We start from the raw sequence: 13,406 nt of genomic DNA on the forward strand, positions 1-13,406 counted from the left end.
TATTTGCATTTAAAAATATCATTCTGACAGGTATCAAGTTTAAAGGTACCCAACTACACCATCAATAGGACTCTCAGGGAGCTGTTACTTTGCCTAGTCTAATTACACTTTATTCTACCATGGTATTTAATCAAGTAGAACACTCTGTAGACATAAGAAACACATGTAACTCTAAGAAACTTAAAAGCAAAGTATAATATCATTACAGTAAATCACATCAAGGTTACAAAGACTAGACAGGATACTAAATCATCCACTCTGATGTAAAAGTCTTTCTGTTAAAAAAGATAAACCCAGTGTATGTGTTTCCAGTCAGTATGAAAAACCAATGGTGGCTGGCTGTCAGCATTTCCACTCCAGTTGATTTCATGCACATGCAAACAGCTGAACAGAAATCTCAGTGCCAAACCAAGACAAATCAATTGTCTGTTGGCAATTTTCAGTTCATGGAGCATTCCTGAATATGTCTAAACACATTCGTGGTCTGGTGGCAGTACAGGAGCAGCAGACATGGCTTCAGATGAACACTTTTGCCAGTTGTGCTTGTCTAGGGGCCTAAAGGCATTTCTGCTAGGAGTCAGCTCTGTAATTCTATGGGATCCCTGCAGGAATCTGACACAGAGGCTGCTGCCCACCCCATGAAGCCACAAGCCACTGCTCCGTGTTGGCATTCATCCAGATACAAGGAGATCATCCTGTAATCATAAAGCTACAGGCACAAAGAAGCCTAATGTATCACCTCTAAGGCAAGTTCAAACCATCCTGTACACTCAGCTATCATAACAACTTCCTCTAAATAAATGTCATCCTTCCTAGGGGTAGGAAGGTTGTTAAAGTCATCTTCCATTGTTAACATAAATCTTTTCCATGATTCAAGATGTAATGAAGATTGTGCTCATGTGCTGCTGAAAGTAAAACCAAGAAATTTCAGGTGCAGACAGAGAAAAAGCCTCTTGCAAGGATTTTTCTTTTTCATATTTACAGTTTGAGGTGTGATGCCTGCAGTTCATATCCATAATCTATTCTGGTGGGGTTTTTTTCCTTATGAGGAGTATCACTGACTTCTTAACAAAAGAAAGTGTTGCAACCCTTCCCTTACTGACTTTTAAAACCCCTGGCTTTGGTAAGAGCATAGGCAACAATTTGCTAATATAGTGTCTTCAACCAAAACTGCTCACTAGCACTGATGTATTTAAAAACCAGAAAACTGACTACAGAAAAAGAGATATTTTAAAGCTGCTCACAGATATTGTTCTGGAAGACCAGAGTCCTGTTTCAAAACTACAACAATGATTAGACTACTTGTGGTGTTTTAAGCATTAGACCATTCTTACAACTCAAATAAATTGTGCTAAGTATTCTACTCTAATCACTAAAAACTCTTCGTTGTCCTACTTTTTCCAGCTGACCCTCAACAAGTACTCATCAGCCATCAAGCTCTCATTTAATTTCATATCTTATTCTCATCTTTACCTGTTTCAAATAGTCACTTTGGTGCTTGATGAACACTCAAGGAAATCACTACAGGATTCCTGGCTCAGGCAGATGGTAAATGTTAGGAAAAGTTGAAAGAATCCTTATTCCATACATTTATTTCAGACCTCAAGCATCTCTTAAGAATTCAAGTCCAAATAAATTTACCGTTGTGTTCTGTAAATTATGAATTCTGCATCCAGAAATATCACATATGTACCAATATACTGATGGCCTACTTTTATTGTCTATAACCACCTGCCTTTAACACAAACTATTTTTAATACTTATAAAATTGCTTCATTTTTAACTGCTTTCACCTGCTTCTACTTTGGTAATACACCATATGTTTTAGATCTTTTATTCTCTCTTCAGACCTCTGCCATATGCCAAATTATATTAAGGTCTCAAAGTTTAATCTGTACTTCAGAAAGCTCTTAAGGGAAGAAGTCAGTAAAATAATGGTTTTTACACATCACATCCAACTGTCTTGCACAGGCTAAAGTCTGGCACAATTTAAATATCGTATTACATCTCATTTGGCAAATCTAAGTAAAATTTCCAATCTAGTCTGGAATCATGTTACATAGCCTTAACTTTCCAAGTGATTCAGAACTTTAAGGACCAGTAATATTTGCAGCTTTACAAGCTACATTAGGACACTTATGTTTTAAGAACACTTAATTATCACAAAATGGTTTGTGTTGGAAGGGACCTGAAAACCCATCCTGTTCCAACCTCCTACTATGGGCAGGGACACGTCCCACTAGACCAGGTTTCTCCAAGCCCTGTCCTACCTGCCCCTGCATGATTCCAGGGATGGGGCAGCCACAGCTTCTCTGGGCAACCTCTGCCAGGGCCTCCCCCACCCTCAATTTCTTCCTAATATTCCATCTAACCCTGCCATTTGGCAGTGGGAAGCCATTCTCCCTTGTCCCATCACTCCAGGCCCTTGCCTAAAATGCCTGTGTAGCTCTCCTGGAGCCCCTTTATGCACTGGAAAGAGCTCTCAGGTCTCCTTGGAGCCTTCCGTTTTGGAGGCTGCCTCCAGAACAGAGGGGCTCCAGCCCTTGGAGCACCTCTGTGGCCTTCTCTGGATTCATTCCAGCAGCTCCCCATCCTTCTGATGTTAGACCCCAGAGCTGGAGGCAGCTCTGCAGGTGGGGTCTCACCAGAGCAGGACAGAGGAGCAGAATCTCCCCCTTCACTGCTGCCCATGCTGTGGGATCAGCCCAGCGCACGGGCACTTCTGGGTGCCAGCACACATGGCCAGGGTATGTCCAGCTTCTCATCCAACCATTCTCCCAAGCTGTCTTTCTGCTCAGAGCTGCTCTCAATCCATTCTGTACCCAGCCTGAACTAGTGCTTGGGATTGCTGATCCCAGTACAGCACCTTGCACTTGGCCTGGTTGAACTTCACAAGGCTGGCACTGGCCCAGCCCTTCAGCCTGTTCAGGTCCCTTTGCCATCCCTTCCCTCTAGCACCATACAGCTTGGTGTCATTGGCAAACTCCATCTCACTGTCCATGTCATTGACTTAGAAGTTAAACAGTGCTGGCCACGATACCAAATCATGAGAACGCCTATCATCCATTTTGACATCAAGACATTACCCAGTAGTTAAGTGCAGACTGGAATCTTAATCCAAAGATTAAATGAAGCTGACACCACTGCATTTTCACATGACCATATTTACACTATCTTTGACACTTCCTGCCCAATTGTGTCAAATTTATCAGAGAATTAACTCAACCTTCACTTTCTTTCACTTCTCATTATCAAAGACAGTAAGCAGAATAACTGCAGAGAGGTTGCTGCAGCACAGACTCGGCAAAATGCAGCTGAAACCCAGTTATTCATTACCATACAGATAAAGAACTGATGTAATTTCTGTGACTGTAAGTCACTCATGTCATAGCAGAGTCATCTACCAGATCTGGGGGAACAATTGTGTCTCACACAAAAATACTAAAAATGGGTCAGTTAAGAAAAAAATTTGTTTTAAGCTTTAGACCATGGATAGGACACTCTATACAAGGATAGGACTAAATAGCACAATCTAGGTAAGATAATGGCCTGAAAAAGCCACAAGTTCTTGTTTGATATGTCTGAAGTATGAGGAGTGTAGAAGAAAAGGTTCAAATATTTACTGACATTTGAGTTATTTCAGCTTCACCCCCTTTTGGGGTCTGCAAGGGGGGCAGGCAGGGGAGGAAAGAACTAGTATTTTCCCTCCAACCTTACCACACCTTGTTTGCTCACTGTAATGGAATGTCGTATTCAGAGGAGGAATCTTGTGTTATTTAAAAGTCCTGGGGCTTCTCTAAACCAGAAGAAATTAAACCCTGAAAGCCTTTTAAGTCAGAAGGACCACTGTCCAGACAGCTCACTTGAAATCACAATTTCTCAGGACACTTCAAATCAAATACTAGGACAAATAAACTGCTCAAGAGCCACAAGCACCAAAATATCCAGCATTCCTAACATCTTAGCACTCTACCTGAAGATCGAGGCACAAGAAGCTTTGGCTGCACACCTTTAAAACCTGCTTCCGTCTCAGATAAGCTGCACCACAACTCTATCAGTTTCAGAGCAGAGACTGCACAGATCTCTTGCAGAAGACCCAAAATTAAATGAAAAGACAGAAGAAAGGATTACAAGCATGCATTTTGCTTGTAATTACAGACTAAGACATAAATACGAGTTACCAATCGCAAGCAAATTCAGACTGGATTACTGTATGGTTTTGAGTTCCTACTTAACAGAAAAAGCTACACTTGTAAAACAAATTTGATGACAAAAATACAGACTGCCATGAGGAAAAAGCATATCCCCATTCAAGCTTTAGACAATAAATAAATAATTTGTTTACTGGGGAAATAAAACATTAGTTTAACTTTATGAAATGTATTTTCAAAATGCTTTTCTGAACTCTTCAGATGATGACAACCAAAAGCAGAAGCATCTTTCTATGATAAGTGTAACTGCTGTGACCTTGCTCTTGGGGAATGCATGATAGCTTCAATATGTACAGACTGTAGAAAGAAAATAAAAGCAAAGATCCAGATGATGAAAATCAGGCAGCTCCTGACAAGACAGTCATCACTTTGTACAAGAGGGTATCATTCTATTGCTTCAGCAAATGATTTCAAACATCTCAAAATCACAGCAATGAATCTATGGAGCCAGTGACACTGATGGCTTTTTGTAAATTGGGCATTTCCATGACATATTTCAGCTTGGATTCAGGGTTTGCACCACACAAGCCACGATGAATGTCACAATACATGGACTATCTGCAAGGACAGAGCAGACAACCTCGCTATCAGAACTTTAAATCTCACTGCCACTGAAGAATCATTTTTAACTAGAAGACACTCTACACAGGTCAAGTCCCTGCTTATTTTAAAAAAATGAAGTAATGTTTTGGAAAAAAGAAAATCTCAACAGGAGTACAGTGTTCCAATGGGAGTAAATTAAGACTAGTATGTCTTCACAGAAACATTTCTCAGCTGGTCTCAGATGTCTGGGGTCAGTGGTCTCATACACTGCAGTAAACAAAATCTGCTTTCTCAGACTGGCCAGGAGCATGTTAAAACTTCTAGTTCCCAGAAACAGTGTTAACATTATCTAAATTCATTAAACAACACCTGTTCTAATTCTTTATCTATCCACAGCAATAGAACTGCTGACTCAATGAAGGCAAAAGTATTGTTTTGCTAATCAAGAATCAAATAAGCCAAGATTCTAGCTAAATAAATATCCTCAAGAACTGTAGAATGTAAAAATACAGTTCAAGATAAGTTCATGGCAAAAAGCTTTCTTTGAGCAATACAGTTGAACCCTTAACACACAGTCAATCTGCCCCAAAGAATCAACTTTTCTTTGATAGCTATTAGATTTCCCAAGCAACCATCTCCCTCCATCTAAGTTTGCCAAGATTTCTTCCCAAAGCTGCCATTTCATTACCTCAGCCGAAGTACCAAATATGATTAAAGATGTGTCAATTGAGTTGGAAAATCTTAACGTCAGTGAAAATTTATTCTTCACATGCTTGTATTCTAATTTTTCAGACTGCTTTGTTTGCAAGTGACTTATCTGTTACCAGGCACAGAGCAATAACAACTTTAGTGGTGTTGTACTAAGTCTACTGCCGCTGAAATCCTTATTTTCCCATTCTTCCAAACTGGCGTACGGCCACAATAAGGGGGATCACTTACAGATTATGCTCATTCAACAAGTGGATTGCAAATGCTCCAAAATTATCCATAGGCCAATTCAGCAACACTTATCTCCACTTACTTGCAAATCCAGCTTGCCACACTTCAAAGAAATTAAAGATAATCGAGAAAGATAATTTGGAAGCATTTTTGGAGCAGAAGTGGCAAGGAATCCCATATGTATGCTTTATTCGTATTTTATCCTGAAATTTTTTACATCAGAACTTCCACTGTCAGTAACTCACTTTCCATGATTTAACACTGCATGAACCACACACAACATACCAGTTTTTCTGAGCAGCGCAAATGAGTAGGTCTAAAATACAACACAATACACCAAAATAATTGCTTGAGTATGTGCTGATTCTAAGTATGTCCTTCTTGATTTATTTAATCTTCTCTGAAATTTGGTTTCCTAAAAAAATGAAAAGCACCCCAAACTGGATTAATCCAGTCTGCTGAGGTTTGAGTTCAAGGTTCAGTCAACAAACTGTGGAGATACATCAACATTCCCCACATGCAAAGGCGCTGCAGACCTTGTACATCAAGGTCTGTACTAAGATAAACTTACTCAATGCTTTGCATCCTTAAGGAATCCAGAACCACTCTGAAGACCCAAGAAGGGCACCTCTGATTTATGCTTTATGCACTCTTCAGTTGCAACAAGTCTGCACCATCCCAGTGGAGGTGACCTGATTTTTTTATTTGTACATTTGCCCTTCCCAAAAGGGTTACAGCAATGAATTCAAACTGGCCTTCAAAGTATCAGCACCTAAAGAAATCAAACATCAAGACAAAAATGGACTAATCACTGCAATCTTCTGGCATGCTTAAGGTTTTCAATAATGATCAAAGTGAGCTGCATAAAAAGACAAATTTGAGGTGTAACTCCAACTCAGAAAAATAGTTTCCAGGAAATTATTTCAAGAGCAAACCTATCCCTTTTAACTATATTATTAGTTTTCTATGAGGGCCCAGTATTACAATAGACAGATGTTTCCTACTTTAATGACAACAAAAGGAATTTAGACAGGACAAGCAACACATGCCAGCATCCTTAATTTCACTCCCCCTTACACCATTTCATACATCTTTTGGTTCCTGAGGTACATCCAAGTCATAAAACAGCTGCAAAGATGCCAGATGCCTCAATGTACATGCCCAAGACTTGCACGGTAGCTGTTTGAATCCTTTGGCCTTTGCTGTCTGTGCTTGTCACGCACCGTGAAAGGGAAAAAAAAGTCTTTCTCTAAATTACAAAATACCAAGGAAACCTTTACAGTTGCCATTTTCTACCCCTTCACTTTTTCCCCAACCTGAAGTACGACACTGAGGTGGCAACTTTCTTCCTACTGCTCCTACTAGTCCACCCTTAACACATTTTGTTGGGAAGAAGGTGTAGCATCCGTGAGATTGTATGTACTATTTGATTTCTCTGTACTATTATTACAGAGAAATAATTTTAGTAAAACTATTTCTTGAAATAGTTTCCAGCTCCAAATTACCTAGCATGTAAGTAAGCGCTCTTGAAAGTCTTTAAGAGACATAGTAGGAGTGATAGCTCAAAAATTCAACATAAAGAATTAGTCTGAATGTGCATTTCACTTGTCCAGATACACAAAGCAAACCAGAAAAGTGATTAAACTTAAAAAACCCTATTTTTCCTTTTAGAGGAATATATATATAATATATATATATATATATATATAATTATATATATATAATATATATATTTTATATGTATATATACACACACACACATATATAATATATAATATATATATATAATTATATATATATATAATATATATATTTTATATGTATATATACACACACACACACATACATATATATATATATAATATATATATATATATTCCTCTAAAAGGAAAAATAGGGTTATACTCAAAAATACTGTAACACGAGTAGCAACACCAACACAGGGAATGTCACAATGTATGTCTCACTCCAGACACAACAATCCTTATTTTGCCCTAAGCTGGGAGTCATTCTTTATTAAAAATCTGGGAGCAGACTAACAGAAGCATTAAATACAGGGCTTGAGAAACACAGTCTCAGAACATATCAGAAATAGTTTCATCTTAGCATTCTCACTCTGTTGTTGAGCATATGATGAAGTGTTAGGTTTCAGTTCCACCAGAACACTGCCAAAGAATTTAGGTGATTTATTCTGCAAGCAAACTCGTTCATCACCGGAGAGAGGAACACATTGCTGTCTAAGTAGCTTTAATTTGGGAATTAAATATCCATAGAATCACAGAATCATTAAAGTTCTTAGATCTTTAAGAACATCCCAAATCCAACCACTGGCCCAGCACTGCCAAGGCCACCACTAACCCATGTTTCAAGTGCCACATCCACACAGCTTTTAAATCCCTCCAGGGATGTTGACTCCACCACTGTACCAGACTGGACCAAGGCTGGACAACATTTTCAGGGAAGAAATGTTCCCTAATATCCAACCTAAAACTTCTCTGGCACAATTTGAGGCTGTTTCCTCCCATCCTGTCACTTGTTACCTGGGAACAGAAACCCCCCCACCTGGCTCCACCCTCCTGTGGAGTTGTACAAAGTGAAAAGGTCCCCCCTGAGCCTCCTCTTCTCCAGCCTGAGCTCTGCCAACTCTTTCAGTCTCTCCTGGTGCTCCAGACCCTTCCCCAACTCCATACCCATCTCTGGGCATGCTCCAGTTCCTCAATGTCTGTCTTGCTGGGAGACAGAGAGGATTGGAAGTGCCTCACCAGTGCCCAGCACAGGGGGACAGTCACTGCCCTGGGCCTGATGCCATATCATTGCTAGTACACGCCAGGTGCCATTGGCCTCTTGCTCACCTGGGAACACCTGGGCTCATGTTCAGCCACGGTTGATCAGCACCCCCAGGGCCCTTCCCAGCTTTCCAGCCACTTTGCCCCAAACCTGCAGTGTTCCATGGGATTGTAGTGACCCAAGGGTGGATACAACCCTTGGCCTTGTTGAACCTCATACAACTGGCCTCGTCCCACCAATGTAGCCTGTCCAGATCCTTCTGCAGAGTTTTCCTGCCCCCTCGAGCAGGTCAATGCTCCTGTCAAACATGGTGTCCTCTGCAAACTGACTCAAAGTGCACTCATTGCTTTGAAATCTTTCAGACTCCAGAACTTCTGAGAATTCCTACATATTGCATGCACTCTGGAGATGCTGAAAGGGACCACTGAAGAAGTGAGTTAATGAGAAATTTTGTCAAAATCAGATTCTTGCCTTAACATGGTAATTCAAAAAGTCATACAAGTAGACATCACAGGAGAAAACTTAGAGCATTTTGGTAGTACCAAAATCAGGTTTTGAAATACAAGAGAGGAACAGTTATTAAGCAGATTACAAACACTAATATCTCTACAATTACAAGGCTGACCATATACTATATGCTACTGGTAGTCACTCTGTACTTCATTCTAAGTTCAGTACTGTGGCCAGACAAGAGCTGAGTTCTCACCACGACCTCCTACTTCAAAGTCCCAATGTAACAGAGAAAAATTGTAAATTCTCAAGGTCCTCATAGAAGTGACCTGAATCATGCAAGTAAACCAATCTGAAGCAGATAAAGCATTTCCCAGAAGTTACTTACATTCTGAAACCTCTCAAAATATTTAATCAGCTCAATAGGAGGGCTTAGAAAAGTCATTAAAGAAACTTGAAAGTATAGTAGCATCTTTATACAGTATGACTTTAAAAACAAACACCTGTACTTATGAATTTGCTCTTGAGCGAAAACCTCAGCTATTTCCCCCAACGAACAATTTCTAGACATTCCTAATAAGGATCTCAGAGAAACCCTGTGTCTTGGCTTAAAGGACAAGTGCCTGCCAAGGAAGGTGGGAACCTTACTGGGATGCAAAACATGAACCCCTTCCCTCCAAATTACTGTAACTTTGAAATTACAGGGCTTTCCAGCAAAGATATGGAAAAAGGAATAACAGGGCTTTACTAGTATATATAACGACAAACAAACAACAACAGCAGCAGCAACAACAAACTCAAAACAGAAACACAACCACAGCCTCCTCTTGGCCATCGAGCACTTTGCCCCTTCGGTGCAGTTACGGTCACAGCCCGCAGGGGCGCTGGTGGCTCCCAGCACCAAAATCACAAATCTGATCTTGAGAGAGACAATGAGAGCGGAGCCAGCCCCTAACTCCCAGCCAATTCTCTCAGTACCACTGCATCTTCCAAGAGAAAACCTCCCAGCTAAAAGACAGAAACAAAGTGTCCCCCGTCCCCACCCCCGGCCACATCTTTTGTCACTCTTAAGTATCTGTCGTTCCCATCTCTCGCACAAGAAATGGCAGAAAAATTTCCTGAGAATGCAAAAAAAAAGGAAAAATCCTAACATCCAATACCCTGCAATGAAAAAAAAAAAAAAAAGACAAGTATGTAAGCATAAGCCAGTCAATAATGAGGATGCTATGTGTTATAGTAAAGATCAAATACAGGGATTACATCACTGCAATTACTCAACAATTTATGTTGGAGCTTAAAAAGCTGCTAAAACACAAGTAACTGAAATAAAGAAATCTAATAATGTATATTAACTGCTGTGCTCAACACAATTAGGAGCAAGGGAGGAACATGATCCCAGCAATATAAGACATTTGACATAAAACCTTGGAGCTGGTAGGATTGCTTCTCCAATAGCTGGGAAGAGAACATCTCCAGCCTGAGCTAATTCTGAAAAAATCTTGCACAACATAGGTAAATAGCCTAATAGGGATTCATTTGCTTAGTTAAAAACTCTCCTTTTCAGAAATCTGTTGTGAAATCAAGTATTAAGTCACAAGAGTTTGGAAGGCTGTAGTTTGTAGGCTGTAGTCCTTAGAAGGACTAAACCTTCTAAGCTGTATGAGAGAACAGGAAATTGAAGTAATCTTTACACACCCACACACAAGGAGCTCTGCTACTCAGAAATTTGTTTTCAAGATACAAACGTTCTAGTTTGCAACCCTTCTCAAAGTGATGTACAGGAAGGAGTATGATTATCTGCTTCAAGAACTACACTGAAGCAAAACAGGTCAATGTTCTATTAAGGTACGCAGAAGTGTGTTCAGACAAGTTATTAAAATGGTATCAAAATTACTTTGCAAGACATAACTATATAGTTGTGTTTTATGGTGTCACAACAGGAAGAAAAGTTTAAATATTAAGGCAAATTACCTTGCCCATCCTGCCAAAAGTCACTAACCTTCAAAGAGAAATCAGACACTTTAAAACATCCAAATTCTGTCACCTAGGCACAACAAAACCCTTCCATCTTTATTTGAATTGTGAGGAATTAGTGTTAAAATGTTGTAAAACTTTGACTGCATATTTCAAAGAGAAGAATTTGTTTTTTCACAGCTTCCTGTCAAAAGAGTCAGCTACTTTCCACAAGTTCATTTCCCCTATCACTTCTGTTGCTTATTTTTGAAACTTTTGTAGAAAAATGAAGTTACTCATGCTGCAAGCCTGACTCTAGCCATCCATACACATACAGAATTCCTGAGTTGTAAGGGACTTCAAGCCCATCTCATTCCAACCACGTGCCAGGGCAGGGACACCTTCAGCTAGACCAGGCTGCTCCAAGTCCCATCCAACTTGGCCTTGAAAATTTCCAGGGATGGGTAGTCCGTAAAGTCTCTGGGTAAACTTTGCCCAGAATCTGAACAGAGTAGTTGGCCTTGCACCAATGGTCAGTGTTGCATTCCTGGCAGTTCAGTGGTTTCAGGCTACAAAGGGAACCTTAACCAGTAATTGCCACCAATTTCATGTTAGAGCACACAGGTGCCAAGACAGTGGGAAAAGAAACAAAGTTCCAAAATGCAGGAGAAGACATTCAGAGAGTGAATTTAAAGACAGCAAGACAGTTTCCTAGAAGGAAAACAGTAACGGCGTAGCTACATGTTCAAAGACAATGATTACAGAGCAAATGAAAAGCTCTACATTGAATATTCAGTTGATTTATAGTAGGTGGCAGGTTACTGTGCTTTTTCAATTGATTAAAAAACTCTGTGTTAAAACAAAGCTATCTGTTTTCTCCCATTTATCAACCACTATTCTGGCACTGGCAGCAGCCTCCCAGTGAAACACCTGCTATCTGCAGTTTATTCCCATAGCCAGTAGCAAAACATAAAAGGCAAGTTTTCCAAATAGAAACCAAAACTCATGAAACACTAAGAAACACTATTTAAGTCTTTCTAGCATTACTGGATGCCAAATCAAAGCCACATATGTGACAATTGACCCAGAATAACAAAGCTGAGTTACTCTATTCTATCCCAAAATTCCAACAAGAGAAACTCAATGACTATTCCACAGCTACTGAAAGCAGTAACAAGTAACTTGAAATTCCTTATCACCTCAGACTGTTTAAGATGGGTTTTTTGGTGTTGATTTGTTGAAGACAGTAGATCAGTGTTTTTACAATATACTCACTCTCGCTCTTTTTCCGTCAGCTTGTCATTTATATTGTCTTTGATTGTAGACCGGGAGCCCTTGTGAATTATAGGATACCTGAGTGGCACTTGTAAGAAGAAGGATATCATGGAAATTAGGTGAGCGGTATAGCCCAGGGCCACAGCAATGCTTCCATCATCTTTTGCTGTCAATGACAAAAAGATTCTATTATTAACTGTATCTACTGAATCCTCATATTCATCTTTATTGCTCAGAGAACAACAATTACTGTAGCTCTCAGAAGTCAGAACTCAAGGACAGAAGGAGACCTGCTGTCGTTTTGGAGAGCTTTACAAGTGTTTGCACTGTATTATGTTTGCCTCTTGCGATGAGACACAGAAAACTGGTGATGCCTTGTTCTCCTGCTTTGAAATTTTACTTTCAAAGCTATACTGCCAGGATTGGGCGAGGGTGAAGAAGAGATGGGAAAAGTGAAACAAAATTCACAAGACAAAACTCAAGTATTAAGATTTCTGCCTTTCTCTAGATGGAGTCGGCACTCCCGTGTGAGTGGGATCAGGAGAAAGCTGCATTCCTCCTCAACTTTATTCACAAGTGAGATCAGTTGGAGAGACACTGACCCCAGGCTATGAACTCTGTTCTCTGCCAATAGCCAGAAAAACTTAGAACCCATTTTTGTAAAGTATCATTTTCAATTTGACATTTAAAGTTTCAACCTTAAAGCTTCACCTGCCAGGAATACACACAGATCTTGCAAACGAAACTACATCTTTTAGCCATATAAAGGCTTTTCCTTTCTCTTTTCTCTATTTTTCATTATTTTTAAGGGATATAGACAGCATAATAGTCATCCCTTCTGATGCATCCATGAAATCAGCTGAACAGAGGACCTTCAACAAAGCTTATAATAATATTCAACAACCATACTGCGCTCTATCAGAGCCTGTCATGTATGTATTTAAGTTACATCCCTGTCAAAATGGATTTTGTAAAAAAGGTTCCAAATTTGCAGCAAAACTGGTTTTCTAGGGATTTTTTTTGATGCCTAGTTTTTTAAAATATAGTATCTACTGAGTCTGAGATAAGATCCATGCCAGACAGCTGGCTTTCAAATTTAACTGCCTATTTCACTAAATTGAATGTTTAGTACTTCTTCCCCACAATACAATTCTTCTAAAGACTTGGAAAAAGAATTAGTAATTCTTTTGCAATAAATTAATACCAGGAAAGTGAAAATGGGTCAGAAGATGGCACACCACTCATTCC

At 39.7% G+C, this 13,406-nt stretch overlaps 1 protein-coding gene across 3 annotated transcripts in view; it reads right to left on the reverse strand.

The window, feature by feature from the left end:
• The window catches only part of UVRAG (UV radiation resistance associated), a 92,813-nt gene that overhangs the window by 34,962 nt on the left and 44,445 nt on the right, over positions 1-13,406 (reverse strand). For 2 of the 3 annotated variants that reach the window (XM_041422439.1, XM_041422438.1), the window contains one exon: positions 12,159-12,324. In XM_041422439.1, coding sequence (XP_041278373.1) covers positions 12,159-12,324 — 166 coding nt within the window. The remainder of the gene's footprint in view (positions 1-12,158; positions 12,325-13,406) is intronic. The other variant, XM_041422440.1, reaches the window with a different exon arrangement.

Source organism: Onychostruthus taczanowskii, unplaced genomic scaffold (assembly GCF_017590055.1).
Source record: "Onychostruthus taczanowskii isolate IOZ18803 unplaced genomic scaffold, ASM1759005v1 scaffold73, whole genome shotgun sequence".
Classification (NCBI taxonomy): domain Eukaryota; kingdom Metazoa; phylum Chordata; class Aves; order Passeriformes; family Passeridae; genus Onychostruthus; species Onychostruthus taczanowskii.